The 23,801-nt window shown below is 38.4% G+C and overlaps 1 protein-coding gene across 2 annotated transcripts in view; it reads left to right on the plus strand.

Moving 5' to 3' along the window:
* Positions 1 to 23,801, plus strand: part of CCDC148 (coiled-coil domain containing 148) — a 182,288-nt gene that overhangs the window by 20,218 nt on the left and 138,269 nt on the right. For both annotated transcript variants that reach the window (XM_047085875.1, XM_047085876.1), the window contains 4 exons: positions 460 to 555; positions 634 to 815; positions 18,436 to 18,574; positions 21,164 to 21,370. In XM_047085875.1, coding sequence (XP_046941831.1) covers positions 460 to 555; positions 634 to 815; positions 18,436 to 18,574; positions 21,164 to 21,370 — 624 coding nt within the window. The remainder of the gene's footprint in view (positions 1 to 459; positions 556 to 633; positions 816 to 18,435; positions 18,575 to 21,163; positions 21,371 to 23,801) is intronic.

Genomic DNA, 23,801 nt, shown 5'->3' on the forward strand with positions numbered 1-23,801 from the left:
CAGGGGAAGGGCAGAGAGAGAGGGAGACACAGAATCTGAAGCAGGTTCTAGGCTCTGAGCTGTCAGCACACAGCCTGACACACGGCTTGAACCCATGAACTGCAAGATCATGACCTGAGCAGAAGTTGGACGCTCGATCAACTAAGCCACCCAGATGCCCCAATAATATATTTTTTAAAAAGGTATTAAAAACCCCATGTCCAGCTGGGGACTGGAGGCAGGGATGCTAGCGGAAGAAGGGGTGATTGAGCCAGAAATAGTCTGGTAAGCTCTCTGCCTTACCACAAACAAAACCCAAATGAGGGTATAGAGTGTCTATGACCCCACCATACTCCTAGCTCCATTTTTAGGATCGATGTCTGAAAAGCCCCCTTCTGGAAAGCACTGCCTGGCTATGGCATCTCTTAAACCCTCTTCCACAGGTTCTCAAAGGGACTTTCTTTTATCTATATGTTACAGGTTGACTTTGTGAAGACACAATTGAAAGCTGTCTTTGAAAGACTTAGCCTGGAGCAACAGAAAATAGAAAACTATCTTTCAGACTGGAGTATGAAAGTAAGTGTGATGCATATAATAATTTGTTTATCAATTTGTCATTTATGTTAAATAAAACAATCATAAACTGTTTTTCAGATACTAGATCATTCTTCAGAAGAAAGATGTAACCTGCTTAGTGAAGTGCCCATGGAATTAGAAACCTTGGAATGCCCATACCCTGATTTAAAATCTTCAGTTCTTAATGAGTTCTATAACTTTACAGAGAAATATCAAAAGAAACTTCAAGATGTTGATCTGCAGTTAGAAGACATAGCCAGGTGATAAGATAAAGCTACTTGAATTATGTAGATTTTTGCCACTCAATTTTTATTTCTGTTGAAGGCTGCTTACTTCTGCTTTACTGTTTTCATAATTACTATGTGGTTGAAATGTAGTCAATCAATAAGTTTTTAGATTGACTATTTGTTGAATGAGGGTTCTCTTTCCTCTAAAGTAATTTCCCCAAACAATGGTTGTAAAAATTTTATAAGCTTGAAACATGATGAAAATACTCACCTCATTGAGCTCTTTATTACACAGTTAAGAAACTGTTTTGAAGCATGAATTTTTAGTAACTATGAATTTTGATTTTAAGATGTGAAGCTCTTCTTTAGTGGAAATTTATAAATCAGTACTAATAATAATTGACTGCAATGGAAAAATGTACCCATGGAATTATGTTACTTGTAATTCACTGTGATTTTGTTCTGCAGTAAACACAAAATATGTTTTATAAAAGTTTTTAAAACACATTACATTTTTTTAAGAAAATGGACTTTTAGTTGTATCTGAAAATGACAAATCCTCTTCTGAATAACAAATACAACACTAGGGGATTTAAAATTCATCTTTGACAGGGTCATCTTTTGTAGTATAAATTCTTCTTTAAAAATATTTTTTTGGGGAGAGCACCAGGTGGGGGGACAGAAAGGGGGGCAGAGGATCCATACTGGGCTCTGCGCTGACAGCAGTGAGTCCAGTGTGGGGCTTGAACTCACGAACTGTGAGATCATGACCTGAGCTTAAGTCAGACGCTCAACCAACTGAGCCACCCGGGTACCCTTTCTGTAGTGTAGATTCTATATTAAAATTAATTTAATGAGTAAAGCCAGAAATGCCACTGTAGGGTCAGATCAATAGCTTACCTCATGTGTGTTTTGCATGTGAAGTTTCTGCAGAATATTTTATAGGAAAATATGCCTTTTATTATAGTATATTGACCTCTAAATTCTCTTCAAAGAATATATATTTTCAAAGTTTTTTTTAATTTATTTTGAGAGAGAGAGCAGGGGGGAGGGCAGAGAGAAAGGGAGAGAAAATCCTAAGCAGGCCCTGTGCTGCCAGTGCAGAGCCTGAAACAGGGCTCAAACCTACAAACCATGTTTATGACCTGAGCCCAAATTAAGTCAGATGCTTAACTGCCTGAGCCATCCAGTTACCCCCAAAGAATATGTATGTTAAAAGAAAGGATAATTATTCAAGTGACACGTTTATAGTCAATTAAAGTAAGCCTTTTACTATATTTCTTATATTTCTTAATGTATTGCCTATAAGTGAAACTCATTTATGTGAAATTGCTAGTGTTAAGGAATAAGTGACAACAAGGAAAACCTTAAATCTTATCAAGTAGAGTTATTTGCTTTAGTAGCTTCTTGATCCAACTCTGGTTACAGCTTTTACTTGTCTTCATATACTAGGCAATCGTAGGTGAAGTCCAAACCTTTCCTGACCCAGGCTTTTTTCTTACATCTCTGTGGCAATGGTCGTGGTTCCTCCTGGGCAGAAACTTTTTGTTCTTCTAAGAGCCCCTACTCACCCTGCCTCTTTGCCTTCCTTTTTTTTTCTTCTTCCCACCTTTCACTAAAGCTGGGAAAAATTAATAATATATCATTTATATGTGTTGATTGATTAATTACACTTTAATTGAAACTCAGTCACAATGAAATGTTAACTCAACCATGCACTTAGTTGAAGTCTCTAATTATAAAATAAACTTTCTCTCTCCTTTCCCCATCTCAACCTTGTTAAAGAGATTTTAGAGCTCATTAAGCAAGAGCGAGACGGGTGTGGGTTTTGTTCTTTTGTTTTTCCGGGGGGATCATTATAATCAGGCTGCTGTGGCTATTGTGAGAAATAAGCGCACTGACCCAATCAAAGGAGGGATACAGAGACTCAGAGCACAGTGAAATGAGGCTTTAATCAACATTCTTGCAAGAGCATTGTCTGATGGACAGGCACACTGGGGACTGTTACAGCAGGCAATTTATCTCCTAGCATGCAAGTCCCTCCCCTGGTTCCTCATTGGCTGAGTACTACAGATGTTACAGCCTTACCCGGAAGTCACCTATGCCCTTATAAGGCAAAAGTAGTCTGATTGGAACAAATGTATACTCCTTGAGGTGACGCACAGACTTCTTTGGCGCATGCTCATTGCAAAGCCGGTGGAAAATAAGCCTGTGAAATGGGAAGGGGGAAGAAAAAACAGGAAGTGAAGTGTGTAAGGGATTCAGACTCCATTGTGGGGAGGAGGAGGGGTTTGTACATATTTCCAATAGGTTGTAAACCTATTGTTAACTAGACAGCACAACTTTTATTTGGTATTTATGAAAATGAATCATTTCACTTACTTCTCACAGCTATGAAGAAGATCAGTTTGAGTCCTACCTTTTATTTTATTTATTTTTTTTAAATGTTTATTTATTTTTGAGAGAGAGAGAGAGAGAGAGAGAGAGACTGAGTGCGAGTGGGGAAGGGGCAGAGAGAGAGGGAGACACAAAATCTGAAGCAGGCTCCAGGCTCTGAGCTGTCAGCACAGAGACCGACGCAGGGCTCCAACTCATGAACCACAAGATCATGATCTGAGCCGAAGTCAGATGCTTAACCAACTGAACCATCCAGGTGTCCCTTTGACTCCTTCCTTTTAAAGCATGTTGGCTGCCCCATTACACTTCCTCCCAGATGAATTTTGTCCCCCTAGAACATCTGGCTAGGATTGTGGTGTTTCTAGGTTAGCAGCTCCTAAACCTGGAAAAGTTTGCCTTAGCAGCCCGAAGTGGATGCTTTCCACTAAGACCTATCCTTCACAGCCCATTTTCCTACCTTATTTTTCATCTGAACTCAGTTTCTGCTCTTCCTTTGTACAATGCTGTATCACTCAGAAAAAAGTTGAGATACACAGTTCTATTGCCATTACTGAAGGTTAAGTAGATAATATGATGGACATACATCACATGCTAAGTTTTCTTCAGTGGGAAGGCACACTGAGGAAAAAATAGCTTAGGAAAGCTTAGTGGAGGAAATAAAATTCGCTATAGGTTCAAAGAATGAGCAGAGTTTGGATAAGACAGGAGGTAGGGAGGACATTCTAAGAAGGGATGTTGCATGACTAGACTGTAAACCCCTTGAAGACAAAATAATTTATTAGCAATATTTGTATCCTTAGCACCTGGCCCATCCTGGCACACAGCAGCTTTCAAATAAATGATTGTTCCGTTGAGTTGAATTAAAGGTGAAAACAATGAAGGTAAGAGTGGCAAGGCATGTTAAGGGAGCAGTAGGAATTCACTTTGGAGGAATATAGGTTCATAAATTCTAGCTTAATAGTCTGTTACATATAATTATCCAGAATAAATTTTATATAATTACTGATATGTTTTGCTTGATGAAGATTCATTGGGAAATCCTTAACATACAGTGGTTTCTGCTAAGCTCCTTGGTAGGAGAGTCAACAGACAGACTAGACTAGAATATGGCCTTGCCTTTATGAAGTCTTAGAAAAGGGGTGCCTGGGTGGCTCAGTAGGTTAAGTGCCCAACTCTTGATCTCAGCTCAGGTCTGGATCTCAGGGTCATGAGTTCAAGCTCCACATGGGACACTGTGCTGGGAGTGAAGCCTACTTAAGAAAAAAAAAAAGGAAAGAAAAAGAAAATAAAAGGCTTAGAATGTTTAGGGGAAGCAGCAAACACACACACATATATCCTGACCAAATAAAGACTATATGCAAGAGTCAACTGAAGAGACTATTTTACAAATATGCTGGCAATAAATGATGAAGCATCAATAACACTGAATGCGTGTTCAGGAGTAGTTTTTTTTTAAGAAAAGGAGAGTAACTGGGCTATTTTGAATAAATACAGAGGTGGTCGGCATCAGCAATCTGTGGTTGGTGGGCAGTAAGGCATGTAATTGTACTATTCTAATGAGTACAATGAATTATATGTTTAGCTATAGTATTAACTGGACCTCTACTTTGCCAGTATCTGCCAAGATTTTGATAAGGCCATTTTCCCCTTTGGGTCTAGTTATTAGGCCTTGTGAGAATTCATATAGATTGTGTGCATTTATGTCCATACCAGCACAAGTGATGGGTGCTTATTTTAAATAGATGCATAGTGCTGTGACATAAGGTTGAAATATCTGGGGGACATTTTTAAACTATAAAATTTTCATTGGGCTAAAGACAGTGGATGCCATCGTTAATCCCAACATTTATTTTAATTCTTTCTATTTTTTTAGCAGCTCACTGGTTTGGGTTGGAATGACTGTGTCCCCAGGTCCAAAGGTAGGCTCTGGTTGGGAGTGCGTACCAGTCAGTCACCTCATTTCCCTGAGCTACAGTGACTTGATTTTACTATGAGTGGCATGGAAAGCTACTGGGAGCAGAAGTGTGAGAGGGTTTTGGAGTAACAAGATCTAACTTACGTTTTAGCAGGACCACTTTGGGAGTTGCTGTGTTTAAGATGGAAGCAGGGAGAGGCAAGAAAAGATTGGACACTTAGGAGATTATTAAAGTAACCAGGTGGGAGATAATGGTGGTCTGGATCAGCAAGTGGAGGTGGCATTAAATAGCCAGCCTTTGGACACATTTTGAGGGTTTAGAGCCAACAGCATCTGCTGATAGAGTTTATTAGGCACGTGAAAAAGAACAACAAAAGAATAGTCCAAAGTTTTTGGGTTGAGCAACTGAAAAGATGGAGTTCCCATCAACTGAGATGAGGCAGACTGTAAACGATGTAGGGTTAGGCTGTGTGGAAGATCAGGTGTTCAGGTTTGGACATATTGAGTTTGAGATGCTATCAGATGTCTAAGTGTAGATTTGTGAAGGCAGTCAGTTACATGACTTTGGGGTTCAGGAGAGAGATCTGAGCTGGAGATTCATGTTTGTGAGTCACCACCATGAAATTGGGTGTGATCACCGAAATAGTGAGTGAAGAGACAAAGGAGAGATCCCTAGAATCTGCTGACATTACAGAGTCAGTAAGAAGAGGGGTAACCAACATTGGGTGTTGAGAAAAGATCTGTGAGATGTGAAGAAAACCAAGGAACTATGCTGTCCAGGAAGGCAAGTAGAGAGGGAGTGGTCAAGAGTATGAGCTGAGGAAGGATCATCACTGAGTAAATGCTGCTAAGTCAAATAATATACGACTGATAATTGACCCTTGGCTCTAGAAAACAAACAACTGTTGAGTCATTGGGAACAAATGCCTAATTGGGTTGGATTTAAGTGGCTGGGAGGAGAGGATTGAAGACAACCTTGAATGTTGTCTTGAAAGTTGAAATACCTACAACTCTTCTGAGAATTTCTTTTGTAAAGGAGAGCAAGAAAGTAGGGCCAGACTTTTATGTTGTTGCTTGGTCTTTTGTTTTGCTTAACATGGGGAAAATATTACTATATTTGATGCTGATGAGAAAAATCCAGTAATGGGATTTGGTGCACAAGTAGGGGAAGAAACACTGATGGCTCATCTACTACAGTAACTGGTAGGGATGCAGAGTACATGGTGCAGGTGCTGAAGAGGTGAGTAGATGTCATAGTGGCAGTCCATGGAACTCTGGGGGTGGTTCCAAATACACATGACAAAGAAGTTTACGAAGACCTCCCTACTCATCAAAGCAATAAAATTTTTAAAAAAATACTCAGATTTTGGGGCACATGGGTGGCGTTGTTGTTTAAGTATCCAACTTTTGGTTTTCGCTCAGGTCATGATCTCACAGTTCGTGGGTTCAAGTCCTGCATCAGGCTCTGTGCTGATAGTGTGGAGCCTGCTTGAGATTCTTTCTCTCTCTGCCTCCCTTGCTCATGCTCTCTTTTTCTCTCTCTCTCAAATTAAATAAATAAAACTTTAAAAAAAGATTTTTACCTACAAAATGGTAAAGCATTAAAAAAATTATCTAAGGTTGAAAATATGGAAGAAATGGGCATTTTTATACATGAATGGTATATAAACTCTTTTGGAAGGCAATCTGGCAATAAATCATCAAAAATTTATAAATGTGAATTATTGTTGTTTAGAAATAATCTTAGAGGGAATAATCATAGAAGTGAAATAAATAGGTAGTTTCAAGGATATTCAACATTTTCCCCCATTCTTTAATGATAGCAAAACCTTTGAAATGACTAAATAGCCAACAGAAGATTAGCTTCATCATTTATGATCCATCCATGTAATGGGATACCACAGTCATTAATAATTATATTAAAAAATTTTTAATGACACAAATAACTGCAATATGTTGCTATGCAATTTAATTAAGGGTTAGGCCACAAAATAGTTTGTATGAAATGGATTCTCTTACATATTTTTTTTCTTTTCCCTCTGAAAGTGTTACTTCTACATCTATGTAGCTACAGAAAAAAGACTGGAAGCTTATCCAAATAAACAATAACAGTAGTTATCCCCAGGTAGTAAAATCATAAATAAATTTGACATACATGTTTTTTCCTGTGTGTAAAGCAAAAACACAGATTTTTAAAAATCCAAGTTAAAGAATGAATTGATATGTAATGAGCACCCGTTACATGACATGACAAGTACGTGCCATTTTAATCCTCAACATAGGCCATTTAGACAACTATTTTACAGATGGAAAAACTACAGCTGAGTAGAAAGTGAACAATTTCTCCTAAGTTTCTGAGCTAGCAGATAGCTGAGCAGAATGAGTTTCTTCTGCTCATCTGACTTGAATGCTTTTCCCTCACACCACACCACTTTGAGCATTTACACTTATCAACCACATTGGTAAATTGTGTTCACTGCTAGATAAGTAAGTACTGTGCAATAGAAGTACGATGCGAGATGTGGACCACATATATAATTTAACATTAACACTTAAAAAAAATTATTTTTTGAGAGAGAGTGAGAGAGAGCACAGGGGAGGGATAGAGAGAGAGGGGACACAGAATCCAAAGTAGGCTTCAGGCTCAGAGCTGTCAGCACAGAGCCCGATGCGGGGCCAGAGCTCACAATCCACGAGATTATGACCTGAACCAAAATTGGATGGTTGACTGACTGAGCCATCTAACACCCTATAATTTAACATTTTTAAGTGGCCATATTAAAATCTTTTTTAAAGAATGAAATTTATTTTAATAATATATTTCATTTAACTCAGTAGTTCCAAAACATTATAGTTTCAAGATACAATCAATATATTAAAATTATTAATCAGATATATTACATTCTGTTTTTCATAGAAAGTCTTTGAAATCTGGTTTGCATATTATACTTGTAGCACATCTTAGTTGGGACTAGCCACATGTTAAGTCCTGAATAGCCACAGGTGGCTCATGGCTACTGTCTTGGACAGTGTCCTTTAAAGGATATTGTCTTTTACTAAAACATATTTTTAAAAAATCTGACTGCAATTGAACTTATTTCTTTATTCAATACGTGTGAAGCTATTTAGATTCTATTTAGTCTGTATTTCATTAGTAACGTGAAGACAAGTTTAATTGCTTGTTTTAGACTCAGATGAGATTGTGGCTTTAATTTCCTAACATTTGGATGAATTAATCATATAGATGAGATATAATTGTCTGATGCTCCATTTAGCTATGTCAGATGTGAAGCCAATATGCAGCAAAAGCTATAGAGTGATAACAAGTAATTTCTACGTTATTGTTTGATAGATATATTAAATTTTAATTATTGATCCATAATTATTCTATTATTTTATGAGATCAGAATCTGAATACTGTTTAAAATCGACAATGATTATAACAAATTTTGTCCCTCTATGTGTATATTGCCAAGGCCCATAGTTTCATATTTTCTCAACTAAATTATTTCAATTTACTTGTTATTTGAAAGTTACTATTGGGGTGCCTGGGTGACTCAGTCGGTTAAGCGTCCGACTGTGGCTCAGGTCATGATCTCACTGTGCATTCAAGCCCCGCGACCGGTTCTGTGCTGACAGCTCAGAGCCTGGAGCCTATCTCAGATTCTGTGTCTCCCCTTCTCTCTGCCCCTCCCCCGCTCATGCTCTGTCTGTCTCTCTGATGTGTTACTTAGTCACATAGGTTACATGACCCACTTGAGCAACATCCTGGGTCACTGCAACTCTCATTTTCTCTTGGCATGTTCCAACATGGATTGTCCAACCTGGCTTGGAATTTATATTTGTTACAGGGAGGTAATAGTTGTAGACTATCGTTTTATTTTTTGTCATGTATATTTAATATCTTTCTCTTAAACACATCATTGAAAATACTTTATGATTAATTTTTTTATAATTTCTTTAATGTTTATTTTGAAAGAGATAGGGAGAGACAGAGTGTGAACAGGGGAGGGGCAGAGAGAGAGGGAGACTCAGAAACCAAAGCAGACTCCAGGCTCTGAGCTGTCAGCACAGAGCCCGACGCAGGGCTGGAAGTCACAAACCTCGAGATCATGACCTGAGCCGAAGTCCGACGCCCAACCGACTGAGCCACCCAGGCGCCCCAATTACTTTATGATTCTTAAATCAAAAGCCATATGTGGTGATTGTTCAACCTACTTTGGGTTTGTCGTGGGAAGAAAGTATATTTTAAATTCTTTTGGCTATAGTGGAATGCATTTTATCAAGGGAACAAATGGATGCAATTTTTGTAAGATACCCTAAAAACTAGTCTTGGAGTTTGCCTTGCTTAATTAATAACAAAGTCTGTATATACAATTTACTTGGATGTTATGTTTATTTAAATGTATCTGTGAAGCTATGTCTGAGAATAGTGGTTATAAATTTCTAGGTCAACAGTCTTTATATAGTTAGTATCATTGCAGCCCACACCTACCTTCTTTGTATAATTGTTTCAACTAGAAACTACACAGTGTAGTGGTGTATAAGGCTACATTTTTAATAGTTTTGGAAACTGAAGAATCTGTGTTTTAAGGGATGAAGGAGTAAGAGCCATTTAGGAGAGGCTTCTGTTCTTTGCTTGATGTGAAATCATATTAATCTTGAGTAAATCAGATTGGAGAAAATGGAAACATAGCAGCTTGACAGATTTGTGTCCAGGACAATTGACATATGTTGTTTTTTAACGTGGATAAAACAGATAGAATTTATTATTAAAATAATAAAATATATGTAACTAAAAACAAAGATAAGATTAAAACTTCTATGGACAGACTTGTCAAATTTTGACAAGAGAGGAATTATAATGCTATATTATATATCAAATCAATTGCATATAACAAGGCTTTCCTACTCCTTATAACTTGAGGTCCAACTGTGGATATATATAATCCTTTTGAGGAAACCATATCATTAGAACTGAGACTATGGAGAACCAGTAATGTAATAAATTATCATCATGAGTGTGGCCTGAGGGGAAGGGGAAGAAAAAAAAGAAATTATAACACCACCTTCATAGGTTTATGTCTACTTGCCATATTAGTGCCTATATAAGAACATAAAGTTAAATATTGTTAATGTCTAAAAAATAATGAACTGAGAAAGAGAACCATCAGACTCCTAATCCACTCATACTTTCTTCATGAGTACTGGTAGTTGGTTTGAGGTGATATGATAGCATTTTTATGTGGCATTTAAAATTTCAAAAGCCTGGGACATCTGGTTGGCTCAGTTGGTAGAGCATGTGACTCTTGATCTTAGGGTTGTGAATTCAAGCACCACTTTGCGGGTGGAGCCTACTTTAAATAGATGATAGATGATAGATAGATAGATAGATAGATAGATAGATAAAATTTCAAAAGTCCTTACGGTTAATTAAATTTTTCCTCATGCTATCTCAAAGAAGCAGGCCAGTTTTATTATTCTTGTTTTTGAACCTGGAAAATGGAGTCATAATGCCTACATAAGTAACTTTATTCACTTCAACTGTATTGCACTTAAAAATCTTCTTGCTTCCCCAAAATGAAGAATAACATGGTAACATGGAGACAAATTCTGGCTCAATAGGGTTAAAAAATAGAGCTTACCATATGTTTTCATTCTTATGTGGATCCTGAGAAACTTAACAGAAACCCATGGGGGAGGGGAAGGAAAAAAAAAAGAGGTTAGAGTGGGAGAGAGCCAAAGCATAAGAGACTCTTAAAAACTTAGAACAAACTGAGGGCTGAGGGGGGGTGGGAGGGAGGGGAGGGTGGGTGATGGGTATTGAAGAGGGCATCTTTTGGGATGAGCACTGGGTGTTGTATGGAAACCAATCTGACAATAAATTTCATATATTGAAAAAATAAATGAATAAACATTAAAAAATAAAAAGCTAAAAAAATAAAAAAAATAGAGCTTATAATGTGTTTATAGATTATCTTGTCTTTACTGATTCTGTTCATTTGAGTTTGAGCTGTTTTTGTTAGTTTTGTGTTTTTGTCTTTAAAATGGCCCTTGATGTTGAACACCTGTCTGTTGCCAATCATCTGAGGGATGTTAGTGTAGATGGTGGTCTCTGGATACATTGGATCTGCTTCTCTTCATCCTTCATAGTACTTTCCTTCCAAAGCAATATTAGGATGCCTTATTTTATTTTATTTTATTTTATTTTATTTTATTTTAATATGAAATTTATCGTCACATTGGTTTCCATACAACACCCAGTGCTCATCCCAACAGGTACCCTCCTCAGTGCCCATCACCCACTTTCCCCTCCTTCCCACCCCCCATCAACCCTCAGTTTATTCTCAGTTTTTAAGGGTCTCTTATGGTTTGGCTCCCTCCCTCTCAAATTTTTTTCCCCCTTCCCCTTCCCCATGGTCTTCTGTTAAGGTTCTCAGGATCCACCTAAGAGTGAAAACATATGGTATCTTTCTCTGTATGACTTATTTCACTTAGCATAACACTCTCCAGTTCCATCCACGTTGCTACAAAGGGCCATATTTCATTCTTTCTCATTGCCAAGTAGTATTCCATTGTGTCTATAAGCCACAATTTCTTTTTTTTTTATTTTATATATGAAATTTATTGACAAATTGGTTTCCATACAACACCCAGTGCTCATCCCAAAAGGTGCCCTCCTCAATACCCATCACCCACCCTCCCCTCCCTCCCACCCCCCATCAACCCTCAGTTTGTTCTCAGTTTTTAACAGTTTCTTATGCTTTGGCTCTCTCCCACTCTAACGTCTTTTTTTTTTTCCTTCCCCTCCCCCATGGGTTCCTGTTGAGTTTCTCAGGATCCACATAAGAGTGAAAACATATGGTATCTGTCTTTCTCTGTATGGCTTATTTCACTTAGCATCACACTCTCCAGTTCCATCCACGTTGCTACAAAAGGCCCTATTTCATTTTTTCTCATTGCCACGTAGTATTCCATAAGCCACAATTTCTTTATCCATTCATCAGTCGATGGACATTTAGGCTCTTTACATAATTTGGCTACTGTTGAAAGTGCTGCTATGAACATTGGGGTACAAGTGCCCCTATGCATTAGCACTCCTGTACCCCTTGGGTAAATTCCTAGAAGTGCTATTGCTGGGTCATAAGGTAGTTGTATTTTTAATTTTTTGAGGAACCTCCACACTGTTTTCCAGAGTGGCTGCACCAGTTTGCATTCCTACCAACAGTGCAAGAGGGTTCCCATTTCTCCACATTCTCTCCAGCACAGGATGCCACATTTTAAAAAGTCATTTTTATTCCCCTCAGTTAGCTATCAAATAGGATATCTAGGGCTGTAAGCAAAAGAATTCCAACCCAAGCCAAAGTCACTTAAACAATAAGGTAATTCCTTATTTTCCACAAAGTACAGAGGTAGAGAAGCCCAAGAACAGAGAAGCCTGGTTTTCTGCATTCTCTTACCCTGACTTCCTGAAGCACTGCCCACCACAACACACAGAAACAGAAAAGGACCTTTTCTTCTTCCCTGTAAGCTAGAAAACCTTTGACTTGTAAGACTTCTCACATTTCATTGGCCAGAATGGGTTTTGTCCCTGCCTAGATCAAATACTGACCATACGAATAGATGTTTGTAAATGTCTTAAAATAAATCAAGATTTACTCCCAGGGCTGGGGATGGTGCTCACCTTCCCTAGAATGGGGATCCTATGGGGAAGGTAGATCTTGAATAAAATTAGGATTCTGGTGGGCAGGAGCAGGAGTAGGGGCAATGTCTGCCACAGTTACCTTTTCCTTACACTTCTTATGATGAAGATAATTATTAAAAATGTAGCATATGGAGTGGTTGAGCCACTATGTTTTACTTTTAACAGGCTGCTTTATCTTGATCATATTCTTTCAAAATTTCCACTAGGAATAATATTGCGTCTTAAAACTAGTGTAGATGGATGTAGGGACAAAGGATGGTTTAGGAGGCATGCCATCATCCCAGATACTCCACTTATATAAAAAAAATACACATTCCAAGTAAAAAATTGAGCTTTCTATGACAATTACTCCAAAAAAAAAATCTAAGTAAAAATAGCATACTTGCCATGTCAATAGGAAGTGTAGCTTCCAAATAAATCACTTAACCTCCTCTTCTGGCCAGATTCATACCCTTAAACCCTTCTGTAAGAAATTCGGGTGCCATCAATTTTCAAACCTGCCATATTTTCACTTTTCCGTCACCTCTCAGAAGAAGGAAGTGTGCCTTTGGATGCTGATGCGAGTTCTGGCTTTACCTTATGGGCCATTTTGTTATTCTTTAATTTAGTGGATTCTGGCCATACTTTTGAGAGCCCACCTTATTCTGGCTGTCACCTCCCACCTAAGAAGGCAGACCCTGGGGACCCTGGAGGTGAGAACTGCTGAGTGGGAATGGCTCTCCTGAAAAGACAATGTACTTACCAAAACAAAATCCAAGGAGGAGATTCTCTTGGTCAGAAACAAGTCTAAAGCTAGGAAGTCCCCTGCAACCAGGATGAAAATCAAAGATAGATTTATATTTGGACAATGAGGGTAGGGTGGGGTAGTAGTTGGGGAGAGAGACAGTTTCAAGAACCAGGCTGATTAGATTCAGTGTTTGAGTCTGATATGGAAAGATAACATTAAAAAGTAAAGTCAAGCTGTATTTTCTAGAGGGTCAGACCCAATACAGGCAGACAAGCAGATTATGTCAGAGCTATATTTTATCCACATTAATCCTCCAGTGTTTCACTGCAATCCTGCTTCTTAGTGGAGGAGCCCTAGGTGTCTCCTGCCACCATTAACACTAGAAGAGTTAAGAGTTTTTCTTTGGGCCAGATTCACTGTGGCCAGTTGCCAATCTCGAGCCAGCTGTCTGATGCATCAGGTAGCCTCAGGAGATACTACCATTTTGCTGGAAAGCTGCCTTCACTATGAGAAAATTATAAAACAACTTTAAGCCAGTTTGTAAGCACAATGTTTATTTTCATAGACTTACTCCTGGTGTTAAAGTACCTTTTACCCTTATGTACCTTGCTTGCCACCATTGGCTGCCTCTCTAACTCTTCCCCACCACAAATGTGTTTTGATGTCATGGAGCCAGAATCTTAAGGAAGAGGCTTAAACATGACTAAGAAGAAAATTGGTAGCTAAGTTAATTGTGAGTCAGTTTAGGATTTCTGGAATGATTTAGACAGGTAGAATTAGGGAGACAGTCAGCCTTGGTGTGGTTGGATTCTCACAGCCATGGTTCTCCTTTCCTGAATTACCTATTTCGTTTCACATCCTAGGATATCATGATGAAATTGTATCATGGGACTTCATTATGGGGCAGGAACAGAGGGTGGGGATCGAGTGGTAGCTATCTCACACTTCTGAAGTCTGGAATTTCCTCAAGTGTTGGAAGTGCCCAATACACCTGGAAACTGTAAAATCTTGGTGTGCTGTTATAAAGATGAAAGTTAGGAAACCTTTGAAATTAGGAATTTTGGATGGACAAAAAGAATAGAAATTACACAAACCTGCCAAAGATATTTTGTCTAAAGATAATTTAAAAATTGCAAAAATTTAGGATGACTTATAAGCCTTCATTAAACTTTTCTTTAAAATTATGGAGTCACTTTCCAAATTGAGAAAATAGGTAAGTGATCAGAATATTTTTCAATAGGTGTGTGGTTTAGCTACTTCTGTCATTATAATCACCAGCAGAGCAACTAAATTAAACAAGAACTTCGGAAGGTAAAAGCTAACCTTAGTTATTTTATATGGCTCAGCTATCTTACATAGATTTTTTCTGCACAATGGAAAGATGTTTGATTAGTAAAGGTAATGTTCAGATTGGAAGTTAGAAATGCAGATTTATTAAATTTTATTTTATTTTAGAGGCTAAGAAGGGAAGAGCTACTTTGTTATTGTGAAGAGGCTCTTATGTTTGAATATTCCTCCTAGATTTTTACTATCCAGAAGACTCAGTGTATATATTATGGTGGGAGCTTTCTCCCTCACCAACTGCATCCTAATGGAGATGTATGACTGAGCCATTACTATTGCTGATGTGAATATTTGCCTCAAAATTTAAGCCTGTGGCTCTGGAAATGGCTATAAATACTCTAAAATAATAATATTGTGAGTATTTATATATCATTTTAAAGCCTGTTTTTAGTTTTTATTCTATGTATATTAGAAAAATGACTTACAATTTGCGTAATTATGGTAATTGGAAAAAGCTGTTGAGATGTGAGGGTTCTAAAATCAATAAGAAGAGCAAAAATGGATCATTTGTGACATACGTGGTTTGAAGTAGTTTTACTGTTATATTATCATTTCATATGTTTAAGTGGTTTTAATGTTGTCACTAAAATGGCACCTAATTAATACATTCACACAACGTATAAAAATGCACTCAGTACCACAAATTCTCCTGCTGCTACATTTATTTATGGCAATGTACACCCGTTAATGTGTGCTTTTATTTGAAAAGCATTTTTGTAAATGTTTGCTATTTGCACTTTCTCTTAGAGTATAGCCGCAATCTTGCGCCACCATTCAGTATGAGAGATCATCAAAGCAATTAGCTTAGAAGTACTTCTCCATTTACCAAAGGACTAAAACTACTTTTGAAAATTATGGGTAAGATTGCTTCGAGATTATCGTAGGTCAGGTTCTGTAGAAGGAAAGCTGAGACAGGAATTGTAAGAACAAGTGATTTGTTGGGCAATACTCTCAGGAGAAGGATGGTAAGGGAAGAAGGATAGAGGAGGGGGAAATATCTATGCATGGAGGTGATCTCAGTAGAAATGGGCTGCAGTTTGCTGCCACAGTGAAACTCTCGAGCACGAATGGTATCATGGAATTGCTTCTATCGTGAGGCAAGTAGGCTGGACTTTGGTACCCCCGTATCAGCTGAACATCGGTCACAACCGGCCCTCGAGAACGGATGGGAGAGAAGCCTCCTCGGTGAGGCACTTCCCATTTGGTCCAGGGCAAATTCTCCAGAAAAGGGAGGTGCATCTGTGAATTATAAGCATCTTGGTGATGGGAATTCTGGTTAACAAGGGAGATCAACAAGGCAACAACAGCATCTGCTATATAGATGAATGACAACTTAAAAGAACGGAGAATTTACTGGACCTCAGTTCTATTATTTTCCCTTCCTCAGCACACACCCCACCACACACACCTGTATTTGTAATCAAATAAAGGTGGGGAGTCATGTTCAAGTCCCTTTGATTAGAGAAACAGTTGAAGTTCATAAATGAAGACATGGACTTCAGGCCTATTCTTTTTTGTTTTTTGTGGTGTAGTAATAGGAAATTTATGGGCGCCCGGGTGGCTCAGTCGTTTGAGCGTCCGGCTTCAGCTCAGGTCATGATCTCATGGTCTGTGGGTTCAAGCCCCGGGTCGGGCTCTGTGCTGACAGCTTGGAGCCTGGAGCCTGCTTCGAGTTCTGTGTCTCCCTCTCTCTCTGTGCCTCCCCCACTCATGCTCTCTCTCTCTCTCTCTCTCTCTCTCTCTCTCTCCTTCAAAAATAAATAAAAACATTAAAAAGAAAAGAAAAGAAAACTTATGTGGACGGGTGCCTGGGTGGCTCAGTTGGTGAAGCGTCTGACTTCAGCTCACTTCATGATCTCACGACTTGTGAGTTTGAGCCCGGTGTCAGGCTCTGTGCTGACAGCTCACAGCTCAGAGCCTAGAGCCTGCTTCAGATTCTGTGTCTGTCTCTCTGCCCCTCCCCTGCTCATACACTGTCTCTCTCTCTCTCTCTCTCTAATAGAAAAAATAAACATTAAAAATGTTATTAAAAAATTTATGTGGCTGACTCTGCTATTAAAATGCATTTTTGTTATCACAAATGAAAATGAGTTCCTGGAGAGAGGACCTGAGGCATTGTCCATGAAGACTTGAGGGTGTTCTCAAATGCCAAGTACACTTGGGCAGGTCTTTCTGCAGGCTTAATACCCCTATTTGAAATACCTTGTTTGCAGAAGCCTTCTACTGTCAACACATTCATAACTGATTCAGACAGAACCAATGCATTCAGTGTGTTCGATGAATGAGTTCATCTTAAATTCTTTCTCTGCAATAGATTATTACATCATACAGAAGAACTGTAGAGTATGCTTCTTCCTGGTAGAACACCTCCAACCCTTTTTTCTCCCCATTATAGAGCTTAGTGAAGACTATCTTTGAAAAAGAATTTTTTCTTTCTTGCTACTTACCGAAATACTGAAATGCTTTACAGAAACTAGGTAACCTTGTATGAGGACAGTGGAATCCCATTTGTATCACTAATTTAAAGAGATCTTTATTCTATTTTCAATTGTCAAATATTTTTCAAGGGCATAGAAGACATATTATGTAAATTTTGTGATTTGCACAATTAACTTTAAAGCAGAAGATCATTGATATAGTAGAAATAAACAATAGCAAGTCTCCATCTTGGATCAAATAAATACTTGTTGCTAATAATATTCACTCTGATTGCATCTGTATTTGATTATTCCAATTTATTAAACAGGAATAACAATATGCAAATAAACCCAGAATAATAAAGAGACATTAATTCAGATTAGAAATCAAGCTGATATTGCAACCTTTTCACTCTGCATAGGGCTTTGCTAATTCTTTCTATAGAACACAAACCAGGCCAGTGCCTACGAGTATTCTGAAATGCAAAAGGCATTTTGGAGCAGGTAGACATATTATTGGCTAGGACCTTGAAGAGCTCCTATTTACAAATGATTTCTTCAGTGGTCTGAAATTTAATACCATTGGTAATCTGCTCACTAACAATATCTAGTCTTAATCCCACAAAGTGAGAACTTGAGAGAATAGATGATCATTTTAGACTTGTTTTAAAGTCAAATCCTAAATTAGTGCTTTCCTCAGGCCTTAATTTCCTTTGTACAATTGTTCATTTAATCATCTACATTTGTGTTTTCCTCCAGGAATAAAAATTCCTTTTTAGCCTGTATGTCTTAATAATTTATTTTCCAATATTTGTTTATTTCATCCATTGGTCATGGTTTTTAAAATATTGTTTTGGCAAGATAGAATAAATACTTCTAAAATATTATGTCACTTGGCAACTTCTTGAAATTATGCCTGGACTCATGGCAAGACCCATAAAGGACTGAAGAACTCACTGTGTTATTAGAATTTAGAACATTTTCTATAGCACACATTTAATTTGGCTAATGTATTAAAAAAAAAAAATAAACCACCCCAGACTTTGTTTTCTATAATCAGTACCATTTGCTAATAGCTTGAGCAGTGTGAATTCCCTCAAACTCCATGATTGCTTAACAATAGGTTGTGACATTTTTCTTGCTTCTAGAAATTTCCACTTAAGTGAAGAAGACCAATGGATTTACCAGGCTGTTCTGGATCAGTATCCTGCAGATCTCTGTGGTAGAAGGACTCTGTATCTCAACATGTTACAAAGATATTTTCCTCACAAATCTAGGCATGATTTGGTGAGTGCTGGACCCTAATAACAGCAAGTTAAATTGTTTCAGTGGTCCATAATAACTAAGCAAAATTTGTATTTCTACAATGGTGGTCTAAAAATTATTTTTTCCTATACTCTAGAAAATAATAGGGTTATAGGTTGAAAATCTCTCATTTTTTCTTTTTTTTATGTTTATTTATTTTTGAGAGAGAAAGAGGGAGAGAAAGAGAGCACACAAGTAGGGGGAGGGGCAGAGAGAAAGGGAGACACAGAATCCAAAGTACGCTCCATCTCGCTCCATCTCAGAGCCTGACATGGGCTCAAACCCATGAACCATGAGATCATGACCTGAGCTGAAACTTAACTGACTGAGGCACCCAAATGCCCTGAAATTCTCTCATTTTTCAAGTTATATCATCCATAAGAAGGTGGAGAACCCCTCAGGCCACATATATTCTCCCATGCTTACTTGCCCCAGAGATCTTTATTGTGGCTCCCTGGGTTGCTTTGCTAGTGTTTGACCTCTAGGGGTCTGTGCAGTCACTGGCCCACCCTCAGAGGTTCTGCAATCTCTGGGTCTTGCCCGAAAATGGGGTGCTTGCTCATCTGTCCACAAAGCCTGCGCATCTCAGCCTTTTTTCTGTGTATAATCTCCACCTCGACAATTCTGCTTGATCTCTCTAGTCAGGTCTGAAACACATGCCCCAAGTTAGAACTCAGAGTCATGACTGAAATTTCCCTGAGAAGGGCCTGGGAGACTATTGTTTCATTCTCTAGTTAATAAGGCCACAAAGACAAGAAAACAGAAGTTACCATGTCACCAATTAACTTCACAATAACTCACCTTAAAACATATATGTAAACACACATGTGAAAGTCTTAACTTCTAAATGGGCCATGCTTATAAAATATTATCAAATACTTTGCATTTTTGTAGTTGTTTTAAATTAAGCAAGTAATAAGACCAACATGTGTATCAAATTTACCTTATATCAGTCATCTAAACTGCTGTAAGACACATAACATTAGGTGAAAAAGTACTATTTGCATTCCTATTTTACAGATGAAGAAACCAGAGCAAAGGCCACACAGCTAGTATGACCATCCTTTCTTATCCTTTCCTACCCCCCACCCCCCACCCAACAACTATTTGTTTTAATTCTCACCTTTATAGCAGATACCTGTTTTATGAAAAACATGTTATACAATAAATAATTCACGCCAGTTTCTTTTGGTCTTAGTTTATTAAATTAGATCTTTCTCTTTATTCCTTCTTGATTCTATTTGTTTCTCTGACCAGCTGTCATTTTTAAGTTTGTAAATTTTTATGTTTACCTGCTATTAACATGACAAAGATTTTTATACTCACTTCTTATATTGAGCTCATTAGTATGCATTTCTGCATGGTATATGCTTCCTTTCTTCGTGTTTGACAGATTTTAAGTATATTTTTGGCTCCTAGGAACAAAGTTCAGAAGTTTCCAGAAGAGATTTTGGTAGCTGATATTTGGTTTAATTGAAGCCATAGCTTGTTTTATCATGTCCCTGATTAACCATACCTAAATTATTATTTTAGGACAACCTTATCCTACTTGCTAGATTCTTTTCTCCTGCTGTTTAGGGGCTAAATAATGTACCAAATTCAGAGATGTGGTCTATACTAGCAAGATAAAGAATTATGTAGGTCAGTGTGGCTCTCAACTTTAGGAGACACAACTTTATATAAGGAGCATTTCAGAATCACCTACAAAGATTTTTCAAACTACTCAGGCACTCAGGCAATCTCCATTCCTATTCTTTCCCTCAGAGCTCTGAGGTCTCCCATGGTTGGGATGCATTGCCAACAGGAACTACCAGTACCCATGTGAGAATGTCATGTCCATCAGGAGTGTAGGATGGGAAGAGCTAACATCATTGCTGGAATTCCTTCAAGTTTAGACATACAAACACCTGGACATTCAGTAATCAAGGGCAGACTGAATTTTTAGGGTTATCATAGAACTTTATGCTTATTAGCATGTATCTAACTGATGAACTTTAAGTAATTGTTAAGATACCCAATCTGATTTAAAGATGGAGTATTTTGGGGGTGCCTCTGTGGCTCAGTCGGTTCAGTGTCTGACTTCTGCTCAGGTCATGATCTCACGGTTGATGAGTTCGAGCCCTGCATCGGGCTCTGTGCTGACAGCTCAGAGCCTGGAACCTGCTTCTGATTCTGTCTCCCTGTCTCCCTGCCCCTCCCCCACTCATGCTCTGTCTCTCAAAAATGAATAAATGTTAAAAAAAATTTAAGATGGAGTATTTTTGAAATTATATGTAGGGGAAGCAATGCTTTCTGTTCATAGGTTCATTGCCACATAGATGTGGAAGTTGTGTTAAGGCTGCCTCATCAGACTCTATCTTATACGAGGAAACTAGGACTTATAAGCTGGTCCTTAGTCACCAGTTAGCCATAAGCTCAGAACTACAGGACTGGTAGCTTGTCCTGGTTGCTACATTTAATATTAAGATGTTTGTCCCCAATTTTTCAAAATCATTGGTTATAATTCATTTTGTAACAATGACATAAAGCACAGGCTCAGTTTCATAATAAGTGTTTACCATCTCTTATCAGGTGGAACATGAGAAATATTGTGGTCAGTATCGCTTTGCTAGGGAGCAGCGAAGGATCCTGATATCAAATTGGAATAAGAACAGGAGAGACTTTATGAAGAAGGCCGTACTGACACTTGCTGAGGCCTGTGCAGCACATGCCATGGAGGGCACGTTGGCAAAGGATAGGAGAAAGCAACAGGAACTGTGTGCTCATCTGAAAGCCAAGGTGAGGTGCTCTGCTAAAGGTGTTTCAGGATTTGCCCTGGTATTCATTTAAGAACCCACTTTCCCTTTTGTTCAAACCGAACCTAAAGTTCAGTTTCTCTAAAAATTTAATTTTCAATAAAATTGTTAGTTTGAGGGGCACCTGGGTGGTTAAGTATCCGACTTCAGCTCAGGTCATGATCTCGCAGTCTGTGGGTTCGAGACCCATACTGGGCTCTGTGCTGAAGCTCGGAGCCTGAAGCCTGCCTCAGATTCTGTGTCCCCCTCTCTCTCTGTCCCTTCCCCACTTGTGCTCTGTCTCTCTCTCTCTCTCAAAAATAAATAAACATTTAAAAAAATCTAAAAATTGTTAGTTTGAACCATATGAAATTGTGATTCTTTTAGATCAACAGTCATCAACAATCAATAATTTCATATGGTTCAAGTGGAAGTTACCAAGAACCAAGAGGTTCATGTTTACGTTTGGATTGAGAGATATCCAACACGAACCACAAATGCTGCACACCAGAGACAGGTGCTGGATGAAATGTAGAATGTAACCATAAAGTCAAGTCTGATTCTGGCTCAAACACCCTGGGACCTCTCATTCACACTAAAGATGTAAAAAAGGTAAAATTATGAAAAAAAAAAAGAGGATTTGTGAAGAGATATGTTGAGGAGATCTCGATGGGCTGTGTAAGAGCCTTCAACAAAGTGAAAGAGGGAATGGATGGGGTGTTCCTCTTCCTCATACCCAGCGAGGGGCCTCCAGAGTGGCTTGGAGAGTTTAGGGGGCATCTCCTGCAGCTGGACCTTAAAGATTGGTGTCTGATGCTTACAGGGAAATAGAGGAGCTGCCTCCGTGGCAGAATTGAAAACAAGGATCGCTTCTGTGTTGGGAATAACTGCATTCCCCATAGTGCACGAGTCCTGGAGGCCCCATGTGGAGTATTGTTGGCAGGACCATTAAAAACAAATTGTATTGGGGCGCCTGTGTGGCTCAGTCGGTTAAGCAGCCGACTTCGGCTCAGGTCATGATCTCGCGGTCCGTGAGTTCGAGTCCTGCGTCGGGCTCTGTGCTGACAGCTCAGAGCTTGGAGCCTGTTTCAGATTCTGTGTTTCCCTCTGTCTCTGACCCTCCCCTGTTCATGCTCTGTCTCTCTCTGTCTCAAAAATAAATAAATGTTAAAAAAAATTAAAAAAAAAGAAAAAAAAAACAAATTGTATTGAGGTACAGCATACACACAGTAAAGTACACAAATCTTTATTTACTGATAAACGATGTGGTAGGGGAATGATAGAGCAACAAGTTTGATTCTATTGGTAGAAAAAGATAACCTGGTAGGTGTTACACTATAGCAATTAATAGCTGTAAAATAGCTATGAAATATAAAAATAGCTATAAAAACAAATGTCTCTTTTAAAACATTAGAGGAGGGGCACCTAGGTGGCTCAGTTGGTTGAGTGGCTGACTCTTGATTTTCACTCAGGTCATGATCCCAGGGTTGTGGATTGAGCCTAGCATTGAGCTCCATGGTGAGTGTGGAGCCTGCTTAAAATTCTCTCTTCCTCTCTTTTGGCCCCTCCCTGACTCATGCTCTCTCTGTGAAACAAACAAACAAACAAAACCAAAAAAAAAAAAAAAATTAGAGGAAAAATGCCTGCTCTGCATTTTTTGTAAACAAAAAGATATTATTTTGGGCATTGTGTAAACTTGGGACCTAGAAGGAATAGAAGCTGCATCAAGTCTAATCTACCATGGGCTACAGATCTAATGCTCGTTTCTTCTCCATCCGTGGCTGATAAGAAACACACAGGGGTCAGGGACTGGGACAAGTCTTTATATACTCATAGTCTTTTTGTATTAAATTGGCACACATTGTCATTAGCCTTTCAGCTACTCTGTGGGGGATATTTTCTTTTTATTGTATTGCACTGAGGTAAACATGCATGCAGTAAAGCACAGAAACATAAGTGTGCAATTGAATGAAATTTTACAAATATATATTACCCATGTAAAAACCACTGAGATCAAAATATATAACGTTTTCTGCAGCTCAGGTTCCCTCATGCCTCTTTTCAGTATATATTACCCATACCCATAACCCCTATTCTGAATTTATCACCATAAATTAGTTTTGCTTAATCATGAATTTCATACAACTCAAAGCACACAGTATATACTCTTTTGAACTTCTTTCATTCATCATATCTGTTGAGTTTCATTCTTGTTGCATGTTGGAATTGTTTGTTTTTCTTTATAGCTGGGTAGTATTTCATTGTAGATATGTCCCACAATTTATTTATATGTTATCCTGTTAATGGAAATTTGTGTTATCTCCAGGCTTTTGCTCTCATGATAACAGTGCTGTGTGAACACCCTTGAACATGTCTTAGGGTAGACATATACACTGGTTTCTATTGGATAAATGCCTGGGAGTAGGACTGCTGGA

Source organism: Lynx rufus, unplaced genomic scaffold (genome assembly GCF_022079265.1).
Source record: "Lynx rufus isolate CCGP_SWC_20201006 ecotype Redwood Valley unplaced genomic scaffold, mLynRuf1.p SCAF_2, whole genome shotgun sequence".
Lineage (NCBI taxonomy): Eukaryota > Metazoa > Chordata > Mammalia > Carnivora > Felidae > Lynx > Lynx rufus.